Source organism: Globicephala melas, chromosome X, assembly GCF_963455315.2.
Source record: "Globicephala melas chromosome X, mGloMel1.2, whole genome shotgun sequence".
Taxonomy (NCBI): domain Eukaryota; kingdom Metazoa; phylum Chordata; class Mammalia; order Artiodactyla; family Delphinidae; genus Globicephala; species Globicephala melas.
In genome coordinates, this window is record NC_083335.1 from 23,339,976 (window position 1) to 23,352,349 (window position 12,374).

A 12,374-nucleotide genomic window follows, 5' to 3' on the forward strand; every position below is an offset into this window, starting at 1 on the left:
TTTATAACACAGTGAATCAGCTATATGTATACATATATCCCCATATCCCCTCCCTCTTGAGTCTCCCTCCCACCCTCCCTATCCCACCCCTCCAGGTGGTCACAAAGCACCAAGCTGATCTCCCTGTGCTATGCGGCTGCTTCCCACAGCTATCTATTTTACATTTGGTAGTGTATATATGTCCATGCCACTCTCTCACTTTGTCACAGCTTACCCTTCCCCCTCCTAATAGGAGCTTTCTTTGTCATTAGCCAGCTAAAGTGCTCTGACAATAGCAATTTCAGGCCCCAAGAACATCTGGATCGAGAAATGTGTTTAGTCGGGAGGCCCTCCAGAATCCCTCACAAGGCCTGCAGATGGTCAGCAGGTCCACTGAGCTGTCCCAGACCCCTGCTTTGCGGTAGTTGATACTTCATTTGGAAAGGCCAGGCAGGCACACACAGAAGGATGTGAGACATCAGGCAACATCTGGACAAAAGCAAGATAAAGGGCGAAAACAGTGAATGATATCATTGTCATGAATATACATATTAAGCGCCAAAGGGGTCAAGGACTAGTACTCACATTGGGCTAATGGTGCTCAGAGACAGCTGCCCGGGGAAATGAAAGATTTGGGGGTTTTCAAGTTCTTACCAAGCACTGTTCACCACAGTTAACCAGGGATCATTCAATCAAAATTGCCTTTCTGCAGCACACAAAGCCTACAGACACCACAGCGCTCTGTCTACCTGTCCCTTCTTGAACATGAACCAATGTTAGGATGACATGACCAACTTTCCAAGTATAGTAACATTCAATATCAGCCCGAGAGCAACTGCCAGCCTGAGGGAGAAGATCACTCATTATTGAGGCCTGCTTTGAGCACCTGTGTCGTGCCTGGGATACCTGGAACACTTGCATTTTCTTCACTCACAGTAAAATTTCACTCACAGTAAAAATGTGGTAACCTCTAGGCTGTGGCAACGCAATGCCAAACAACCACCCAATTCCAGTGACAAGCCGTCAAGTCAGTCCCATGGCTTGATACGGACTAAATGATCTACACTAGCGCTCACTTTCCAGTCACTTCTGTTGGTAACACAAAGACACAGACTTCCATGCTTGTTTTTTGTAACAGCTACTAAGGTTGTCTACATGCACAAGTCAATTTGTAGGTTTTGATTCCACTGGCCAGACTATTTACTAGGTATGCCACTGAATTGGGAGGTGAAACCAGTCCAAATAGTCAAACCTGTCTGTGTGAGAGCAGTGAGGGTTTCTATCAGAGTTCTTCTAGAAATGAGATCTCCTGGGTAGAACCCTCGATGGGTTCTTACAACTGGCTTAAGGAACGCCTTTATTTTCTTCACCTGTGAAATGAAATGTCATACTAGAGAAAAGTCAGAATTATCTACATATGGCTCACCAACCTCATGGATTCACCCCAGAACAATTATATCAAATAAATGGTCTCATAGTGCCTCCCCAGCTTATAGTCTGAATAAAACATTGTGAATCATATCATACACTATGTGACTTTGGGATTTTATATTCTTTCTTTAGGAGAACTCATTCTATACTATGTGACTTTAGTATTTTCCACTTTCTACGATCACCCACCCTGTTTTCTCCCTTCCATATGCACGGATAATGGAGAGAGACTGTAAATTGTAATTTGCACCTCATATCCCAAATTGTTCTTAATACTGAGAAGCTAATGGTCATAAAACATACGGGGGCTCTTTCGTGTTGAGTAGAGTGAAGTGTTATTTAGTTAGTACCATTGATAATTGACCCGTTTCCCATCCCGTGGTAGAGTTGAGCAGATTTGTGGAACGGCTTATAAGGGCAACAAATTCAGGGCCCTCTCCTCTATGACTTCTAGGGTTCTTCCTGAGGTCCTGGGACTGAAGAATGGCTAGGTGGTGTTACTGTACATGTCCCTAGCAATCTAACAACAATAACAATCCTTTACATATGTTTAGTGCCTTACAATCAATAAAATGCTTTCATAGTCAGGGTTTTATTTGATCACCACAACCATCAATTTTTTAAATAAATTTATTTATTTATTTATTTATATTTATTTTTGGCTGCATTTGGTCTCCGTTGCTGCGTGCAGGCTTTCTCTAGTTGCAGCAAGCGGGGGCTACTCTTCGTTGCAGTGCGTGGGCTTCTCGTTGCGGTGGCTTCTCTTGTTGCAGAGCACGGGCTTCAGTAGTTGTGGCACGCAGGCTCAATAGTTGTGGCTCACGGGCTCTAGAGCACAGACTCAGTAGTTGTGGTGCACAGGCTTAGTTGCTCTGCGACATGTGGGATCTTCCTGGACCAGGGCTCGAGCCCGTGTTCCCTGCCTTGGCAGGCAGATTCTTAACCACTGTGCCACCAGGGAAGTCCAACAACCATCAATTATTGTTATTCCCAATTTACAGATAAAGAGACTAAGGCCCAGAGAGGTTAAGTGATTTGCCCAAAGTCAAACAGCTATTAAGGATCCGAGCCAGCACTAAAATGCAGGGCTTCGCCTAGCGCAGCACTCTTTCCACTACATCATGCTGTGCTGCCTTGTTCCTTAAAATAATTAATCTATAAATCACTGCCCCGCTCAGTGGAGCCACCTTGGCAGGGCCTGACTCCTCATTTCAGTGCTGACAAAAAGAGACAAATAATCGACTCTAATGTACTGGCAAGTGTGGATGGTGCGGGACAACTGGCTGGCCTCCGGGCAGGCAAAGTGTGGAGGCGGCAAGAGGAAGGAGGCTGTTTAACTGGGTAATCCTTACCTGCTGTCCCTATCCTTAGGCACTTTGGCTTATATTACTGCCTCAGTTTCCCCAGATTAGGCATATCCAATTTAATGGAATGAATACGCTCCCCAAAGGCAGGTGTAGATCCAGTTTTAACCAGGCAAATTCTTTTTCCTTACTGACTTTATTATTTCATAGATGGTGCTCCCTTCACTTATGGTAGCTTTCAAGGGGCAAGCTGATGACACATGAGATGTAACTTTCTCTCTCTCTGGGCCAAATATGCGGTGACCCATTCGTAAACATCTATGTAAAGATTAAGGCTCTCTGGTGCCCCCAAGTACCTGGAGACCTTGCACTGAATCTTCTATTTCTCCTGGAGGAGCTGCTGTTCCAGAGCTCTTCAGACAGAATAACAGGTTCAGATAGTCACACAACATAGAAACCCCTGCTGCCCTGGGGGAAATAGGGCTCCTCTTTGAAAAACCACACAGAGGTGTGCTTGTAATTTGCAAATGTGCTTGGGCAGCAGGTCATAAAACACTAATTGTTCGGGCACAGAATGACAGGTTCGTTTAAAGGCTTCCTTGGTAAGATGATGGACATCAAATGTTCCCCAAAGCTACCTATCACATCCACCCCAGACCTTCTAGGTGGAAAGAAAAAAAAAAATCAGAAAATGATAGACCTCTCTTGAAGATAAAGCAACAAGAGTTGCTTTTCTCCAACCATCGGTGATTTTCTTTTTCCATACACACTGGGGGTCCTCTTCAAGGTGAGGAAACAAACTGCTGGGAAACATGATATCCTGCTTAGCCTGAGCAGGCGAGGGATTTGTTACCTCTGGGCCATCCGGCACCAGCTCCATTAAGTGAAATAAATCACATTAACATCCTGAAATTTCATTTATTTTAAAAAGCCATTTCCCCCCCAACCTGAGTTGTATTTGAATCATTTTCCTTACAAAGTACTTTCCCATCCAGTCTATGTACCTTCTCATCTGCTGCATCAGTCTGTCCCCATAAATACATTTCCCTGGACAATAGAGAAATTAGACGTTCACCAAAAGCACACTGGTTTAGGAACTACATCCAGATTGCACCTTGCTGTGTCCGTGGATAATAATGCTATTAAATGTGACTTATCCCAGCATTGGACCTCAGAGCTCTTTACAAGATTTCGCAGACTGAGATGTGAGGTTACAGCAAAACTCCAGAACTGCAGCCTCCTTTATTAAAAAAAAAACAAAAACCAAGAAGCTTAGCACTTCAAACCAAAGTCATCAAATCAAGTAAGATGATTATGTTTTACAAGCAAAATGAAGCCAAGACTAATCTAAAAACCCACACGATTGATTGTTTTTCTCGCCATTCAAAGATAACTGAGAACAGGGTAGATTTGTTTTGAAATGCAACATGTGACTGTTCATATGCCAGCTGAGCTTTGAAAGGGGGAACAAGCCCAGGTGAAACACAAGGTCCCAGGCTGACAAATGATGGAGAATGTGGGAGACAGCCAAGAGGGTTCCAGCGTCTCCTTCCTTTCTCAGAAAATGTGTTTGCTTCACACTTTTAACTTCGTTCTCCCTAGGTTTGCTGGAGGGTTTCATTTTGTGAAAATTTAGATAAGGAGCCTGCTTGCAGATAGATTCATCTATTTTTTAAATATATCTGTGGGTGTCAGTCCCAAGTAGCAGTGTATTCACCCCTAAGGAGTCGCCTGGAGACAGGAGATTTAAGGCATCGAGGCCACTGGGCAGTGTTGGTTTTTGGGGTCAGGGGATTCTTGGGGCCTTCAAATCACAGAAATTTACTGTGATTTGTAAATTTAACAAATTACTATATTTGTTAATCTTGGGTCAACTCCACAAAGATAGCTAGACAGAAAGTATTATTTCACACACTATTTCACTTGTATATAAGCATTAATGATTTGGTATTAAAATTTTTAAATGCCTGTTGTACGGTTACCCAGATGAATTCGCCAACGGGAAAGTAATTAAACAAGAGCAAATTATTTTAGTGCACAAAGTGTCCAAGTTAAATGGTATGGCAGAAATCAAGTGAGAGGAATGAGTAAGGTTTTGAAGAAGAACTGGTATGCCCATAACTTTACACCACTTTTCCCATCTATAAAATGAGGGATATGAGCTATACAATCTCTATGATTAGGACTAGTAGTATTATTACCATTAATCATAATTATAGCAACTAACATTCATTGAAATATTATCTGTGTATGGCCATATATTAACTCATTTATTACTCATAACACCTTATCAGGTGTGTTTTCTTATTAACATTCTCACAGATAAAGAAACCAAGGCACACAGAGGGCACACAGCTAGTAAATGGTGACACAGGATTTGAACCCAGGCAGTCCAGGTCAATAGCCCATGTCGTAAGATTCCTTCTGGCACTAAGATTCTGTGGTCTGGCGAGGTAAAGAGAGTGCCTTGGGAGGAAAAAAGAAGAAAAACAGGTATAAAGAAATTCCCAGTGGAGCCGTGCAGGCTGATGTTAACCCTGCATACATGCCCTGTTCATCTGTAGGCAACTCTGTGAAACAGAAGCAAGCCTGAGTCGGTTTGCATTGTCAGCGTAGCAATAGCAATAAAAAATAAAATCTGTAGAATTGTATTGATCGATTTCTAAAAGTCACGTACTAATTACCTTAAAACCAGTGAGAATAGAGTAGCGTGTACCAATTTAAAAGCAGCTGTGACTCTGTCCATTCCCACAGCTTCATGGAAATTAAATGCAGTGCATCTCCCAAACTGTAATGTGGTTATTTGGCCCATCTCACTTATTCACCTTTCAACTTCTTCAGCAAAAATCAAACACGTACCTCAGTTGCCTTGTGAGTTGAAATGCTAGACAGCATCATTGAAAATTCAGCCTTCTCCTCCTTTATTCTGAAGAAAATCAACTGCCATGATTGGAGCTTAGAGTTCAGCACGTGTGTGTGTGTGTATTGGGTTGAACCATAGGAAACTGCCCTTTTGGTAGGCCCAAAACACTCAAATATCAGCAGTTGCCTATGGATATTTATATGTCTATATATCTTATATATCTATATATCAACCTAATATATCTTTATATATTATCAACCTAATATATTTTTATCCTGCTAATTGAATGAGTCTCAAATTGCAAGGGGTTGAAAGGACTTTCTCTTAAGCGATTAAAACTCAAACTCCTAGGAAAGAGCAAGGAAAGGATCTGAGGGGAGGCAGAGGACACTTTTCTTTGGAGCTTCTGCCTGTACCCACCCTTCGCAGGCACTTTGATTTCTGCTGGCAACACAACCCATGGCTCCCCAGTGCATGCTCTTTCCTCTTCCCTTTCTGGTCGAAGTGTGAACAGAAAAGCAAGCCCTTCTCCTTACTTCTCTTCAGCAAAGCTAAAAAAAAGCCTAAAGAAAACCGAAGAATAAATTAAAGCATAAATACTTTCCTTATTAAAAAAATTACCAAGTCCAACTTTCTTACCCCAACATACAACTCATCAATTGCCAAACTCAAGTGTCTTGCTCAATGTCCAAAGAGACTCTTTTTAACTTGGGGCTATTCTCAAATGTCAACCTTTTCTTTGCCCCTCTCTTTTCCAGGGCAAAGATTGGTATAGATTGTTTGGAGGAAGAGCCAAAATAAGGATTGATGACCCACACTTAGGTCAAGGGCTATTGTTGTCTTTCAGGCAAACAAGAGTTTGTATGAACGTGTTGCTTTCCCACCCTTGCTCATGACCCCAGCAGTCAAAGGCGGTCAGCCTAGCATTCTTTCTCTCAGCCTTCTCACATGTGGGTTCCATAGGAGACTCGCAGGGTGGGGGGCTGTGGCATCTTCAATTCCTTCATCCCCTTTCAGCTCTTAGCCGAATTTTACATTATCTTCCAAACCTGACTTTAAAACTAGCGTTTCAGCAACATCTGAATATCCGAGTGCATTATCCAGAAACAGAAGCATGGTTGCAGAAGTCTTGGCAGGCAGGGAAAGAACATTAGGCAGAGTTTTCTTCTGCTCGCTTTGTAGTGGATTTTTTTTAAATTTTATTTATTTAGTTATTTATTTTTGGCTGCGTTGGGTCTTCGTTGCTGCGCCCGGGCTTTCTCTGGTTGCGGCCAGCGGGGGCTACTCTTGGTTGTGGTGTGCGGGCTTCTCATTGCGGTGGCTTCTCTTGTTGCAAAGCACGGGCTCTAGGCGCGCAGGCTTCAGTAGTTGTGGCTCGCGGGCTCTAGAGCGCAGGCTCAGTAGTTGTGGCGCACGGGCTTAGTTGCTCCGTGGCATGTGGGATCTTCCCGGACCAGGGCTCGAACCCGTGTCCCCTGCATTGGCAGGCAGATTCTTAACCACTGCGCCACCAGGGAAGTGCCTGTAGTGGATTTTTAACAGTGGTCCCTGCTTGTGTAGCTGTAATGACTTTATTAAGAAATGTGTTCTTGAGTAGTAAACTTAATCTATCAGACAAATAAAACCACAAATTTAGTTGAACTGGAAATCACTTGTTACTTTGGCTCTTTAACTATCATTATAACATAAATTGTAACAGTTACAACCGTCTCTGGGAGTACATGGATATTTTACAGCTATTGTAAATGAACAGTATTACAGTTAGAGATATGTGGCTATAAAACCACAGGAAAGGTAGTAGAAGAAAGAACACCTGGTTTCGTATAGGTTTCCAAGCCCTGTGTATCAAAAGACAGGAAATACGCGCTTCTCTATCCCCTTTTAGGTGATAACAGCAGTTTACTGTGTATTTATGCACCACGGCACTGCACACATTGGCTACAGATGGTTAAAGAGTCATGTTTCCCAATCTGTGGCTCTATTCCCTGAATGAAACATACCCCTGCAACTGACAAGACTTCCTCCCAAATAATTGGAGTATCTAATCACTAGTCTTCTGGAATTCATGGCGTGGAACATTTGCTGTCCTTTTTTTTTTTTTTTCTTGCAGAAGCTCAAAATTAATGGCAAGTATCATTAGCCCCAGCTGGCTGATGAAGAAACTGAAACCAAAAGACGTTGAAAATAGCAGACAATTCATAGAAGATGTACATGTGGCGAATAGACGTTTAAAAGGGTTCAACCTCATTAGTAACCAAATAAATGCAAATTTAAACCACAGTAACATACTATTTTCCCACTCTCATATTGGGAAAAGCATACTAACAATGACAATACTCAATGGTGGTAAGGATGGAATGAGTTGAACTCTTCCACTGCTAGTTAATAAGAGCATAAATTTGTAAACCTTTGTGCACCATGAAGTAATATCTCGAGTTGCATCAGGAGTCTTTAATACGTTATCATTTGACCCCATAATTTCCCTTATAGGGTTTTGTATTAAGGAAATATTTATTTACAAAAATGTTCAACAGAACATGAAAGATAAAAGAAAAATGGAAAACAAAAACTCTAATTTCCAACAATAGGAGAAAGGAAAAATAAATGCTTACCATGTAGAAGATATTATGTAACCACTAAAATCCACATTTTAAGAATATTTAATAACATGAGGAATGCTCAAGACAAAACATTAGCTGAAAAAGTAGGACACAAAACTTTAAGTATAATTCTAATTGTATTCTTTAAGTGTATGGGCATAGATTATGCAAAACAAAAGTGGGCATGAAATGCTGCAAAGTACTAGCAATGATTCACATTGAAGGATGGGATTACAGGTGATTATTTTCTTTGTATATTTCTATATTTTCCAATTTTTCTGCAATGAAAAAATATCACTTTTATGATGGGGGTAGAAGTTAAGGAGGTTATTTTAAAAAGCAAAGTGCACAAAATTACTGAGCAAAGGAAAACCAGAGTCTGAAATGAGAATGCTGGCTTTGCAGTCATGTAGGGCACTAAGATAAAAACTCTGGATCTCATTTAGATGTGGAATCAAAAAAAAAAAAAAAAGGCCATAGATACAGAGAACAGATTGGTGGCTGCCAGAGGCAGGTAGTGAAGGGTGGGCGAGATGGATGAAGGGGGTGAAAAGGTGCAAAGCTCCAGTTAAAAGATTAATAAGTCCTGGGGATGTAATGTACAGCATGGTGACTATAGCTAATAATACTGTTTTGTATATTTGACAGTTGCTAAGAGAATAGATCTTAAAAGTTTTCATCACAAGAAAAAAAAGTTGTAACTACATATGGTGATGGATGTTAACTAGATTTTTGTGGTAATTATTTCACAATATATACACATATTGAACCTGAAACTAATATAATGGTATATGTCAGTTATATCTCAAGTTTTTAAATAGCAAAAAAAAATTTTAACAAAAAATTTTTGAAAACCTCTTTCTGAGCCAGGATTTTGAAATTGGACTCAAGACCCCTAAAGGTTTCATGTTTGAGTTTCAGATCCCACTTGAGATTTTGTTTAAAATGTTTGTTTATGTACTTATGTGCGTTTTTCTGGGGACACAGTATATAGCTTTCAGATATTTAAAGAAATCCTTGACCACAAAAATTATAAATGAACATGAAGTTTAGTTGAATAGCTAGTGAATCCATTTAGTCCGACTATGATTAATGTAGTCAAATCCTAATGTTGGTTTTTTTCCCCTACCTCATTAAACAGATATTTAATATTCTGTTCAGGATCGTGTTGACAATTCCTACAGATATAAATCTAATACACCAAGCTACAGTCCTTGGAATCTGACACATGGGCCCATTCAGAAGCCTAACTAAAATGCAAAAAGTAATGATATCTAAAAACAACAATTACTAATATTATTTTTACACATCACCAGGTACCCGTATATGTAATCTCATTTAATTCTTAACACAGGTGTGTGGTGTAGAGTGGTAAATATCACTCCCTTTTCACAGATAAGAAAACTAAGGCCCGAATACAAGAGATGGCTGGTGCACAGGCAAGCAGCTAATTCAGTCTCCTGACTCCCGAGAGCCACTGTTGTTTATACTTCTCAAAGTTTCTCCTTTTTTATTTGAAGGGGAGAAGAATTTGCCACCCCAAAATATGCCTCTTTGGTATAAAGATTATTTTAGGCTGATGGAGAAAGCAATGACTTAAATCTGCATAACAACCTTACCCTTGTTTACTGTGCTTTGCCTGGTCACCTCCCATAACTGGCTCCCTCCTCCCAACATCTTTTGTCTTTAGTTGGAGATAGTATATAAGGTGGTGACTTGGGCCATTTTGGAGAGTTAATCAGTTCCCCTGGGTCTCTCCCATGTGTACAGGAGGTATACATGTTATTAAACTTGCTTGTTTTTCTCCTGTTTTTATTACAGGGTGAGGGTGGCAGTGTGTGGGGGTCTCAGCCAAGAACCTAGAAGGTTCCTTCCAGATATGCTTGGACCCCCTTCACCCAAAAGAAGTCTTTTCCTTGAAAGTTGGGTGAAGAGTACATGGCTACTGTATCATTTTTGCAACTTCTTTTTTTTTTAATAGCTCCAACAATTTACATATTTTATTTTATTGGTCGCACTGTGAGGCTTGTGGGATTTTAGTTCCCAGACCAGGGATCAACCCTGGGCCCTGGGCAATGAGAGCTTGGAGTCCTAACCTCTGGACCGCCAGGGAATTCCCCACTTTTGCAACTTCTTGTGAGTCAGACTAGTTCCACATAAAAAGTTATAATAAAACAAAACAAACGACTCACTGAAATGAAAACTTAACTGAGCTAAACTAAAATAAATAAAACAAATTTTTAAAGCCCTCCCCTTGGCCTCTCACCCACCTACTTCAAAACCCCTGTCTTCCAGAGCCTTCTTCAGCTCTGTGTTGTCATCAGCTTGCTATAGCAGTTACTGGTGGGAGTGCCAAACATTGGCATTACTAGCTGAAGAGTAGAACAGATCATGTCAGTTGTCCAGTTGCTTTGAAAACCCAGTAAAAGTGGCCTTTTGTCCAATTTAAAAACTTTTTAACTAAGCCATTTAGTTCTTTGGTTATCTTGTGTAGACCAGGCTGAATTTCCTCAGAGGCAAGATTTCTCTGGACAACTTTGGGGCCGTGAAGTACACAGAGGGGATGCTGGCGTGCAGTCAAGGAAGCCTAAGACCAGAACCAAGCCGAGCTACTAATTGTTTCTAAACTTGGTACCCAGATTGAACTCCATGCTCTAACCTCACTGAGTGGTGTCACCCTCGCAAATACTGGGGGGCCTACCAACACCTGCCACATTTACCTTCTGGTAAAACATTGCTGAGTGGGCTTCCATCTCAGGAGACAATCTGAGTTGCTCTGTGTTCCCCTGTGATAGATGTGAAGTGATAAAGCTCCATGCCCAGAGGAACAGGAAGCCCAAGAAGGGATTCTCTGTATAAATTAGAGGGGGCGCTCTATATTCATTTTTTCTAATTTCTAATTATGTAAATAACTCACCATTCTATGTTTTAGCCACTTCATTGGTAAAAGAGGGGGAGGAAATCCCGTTCGTTGGTAGGCATCTGACTCACATAAAATAAGATTACATAATCACTGAAAATTGTATCAGCACACTTGAGGCTTGAGTTGGGCAAAAGCAATCAATAACCGTATGTTGAGGAGCTAGCACATACCAGTAGTTAAGACATAGCCCCAACCTTCCAAGACTGTACAGTCTGCTGGGAGAATAAAGACAAGTGTCATCCGAGGAGAAGCCGGTGGATTCAAAGGCAAGAGACACCCCATTGCTGGAGAAACAGAAAAAGCTTTTCAATTGTGAATGCACTTGATGAGGGGAGCTAAGGCAGTGCTTCAAATGTATTTCCTATCTCTTTTTTGTAGGCCCATAACAGAAACCTGCTCTCCATAGATTTTGATCATATGACTCGCACAGGAAAGATCTATGACGACCATCGGAAATTCACCCTTCGAATTCTTTATGACCAGACTGGACGACCTGTTCTGTGGTCTCCCATAAGCAGATATAATGAAGTGAATATCACATATTCACCTTCAGGATTGGTGACGTTTATTCAACGAGGGACGTGGAATGAAAAAATGGAATATGACCAGAGTGGAAAAATCATTTCAAGAACTTGGGCTGATGGGAAAATTTGGAGCTATACCTACTTAGAAAAGGTAAGCATGTAGGGGAAATAAACTAGTTCTGAGTTTCCGAATGAGAATATTGAAAGCGGCACTGAACTACCTGCCTTGCTGAGGACCTGCAGGGGAAAAGTCTGTGTTCTGGCTGTTCTGCTCTATAGAAGTAACAACAACAAATTATACCTGTAAGGATAAGCTGTTTTTCAGCTGAAAACTTTCCCCAACCCCACGCTCTGCCAGGTACTCTTTCAAACTGAAGTCAGGATAATGGCTTCGATTTCTCCTCATTTGAGCATATTTGTTCATGCTCCTGAAAATGTATCTTTATTATTATGAAAGCTCACACTGAAGTAAAATAGGTAGAAAATTATAAAATTGCGTGTTAATGTATCGCAGCTCCGGAAAAGAGCCTCTTACGCAGAGGATAAGGACTTCTACTTTTGTTAGGATAGTCAGTAAAAGTTTAGCGGTATACATTTGAAGACTAATTTTCCCAAGTAATCGGTCTGAGGAAATGGTAGCAGTGGGGCCTCGTTGGTAATAGTCCTTTGTATGTAATGACTCTCCAGTAGCATCTGTAATAGGAGCTCGTGGCCTCTGTCTGCTTGGAATGGGCAAGGATTTTAATCCCA

At 41.1% G+C, this 12,374-nt stretch overlaps 1 protein-coding gene across 2 annotated transcripts in view; it reads left to right on the forward strand.

The window, feature by feature from the left end:
• Nucleotides 1-12,374, forward strand: part of TENM1 (teneurin transmembrane protein 1) — an 806,315-nt gene that overhangs the window by 774,530 nt on the left and 19,411 nt on the right. For both annotated transcript variants that reach the window (XM_060293028.1, XM_070044740.1), the window contains one exon: nucleotides 11,479-11,775. In XM_060293028.1, coding sequence (XP_060149011.1) covers nucleotides 11,479-11,775 — 297 coding nt within the window. The remainder of the gene's footprint in view (nucleotides 1-11,478; nucleotides 11,776-12,374) is intronic.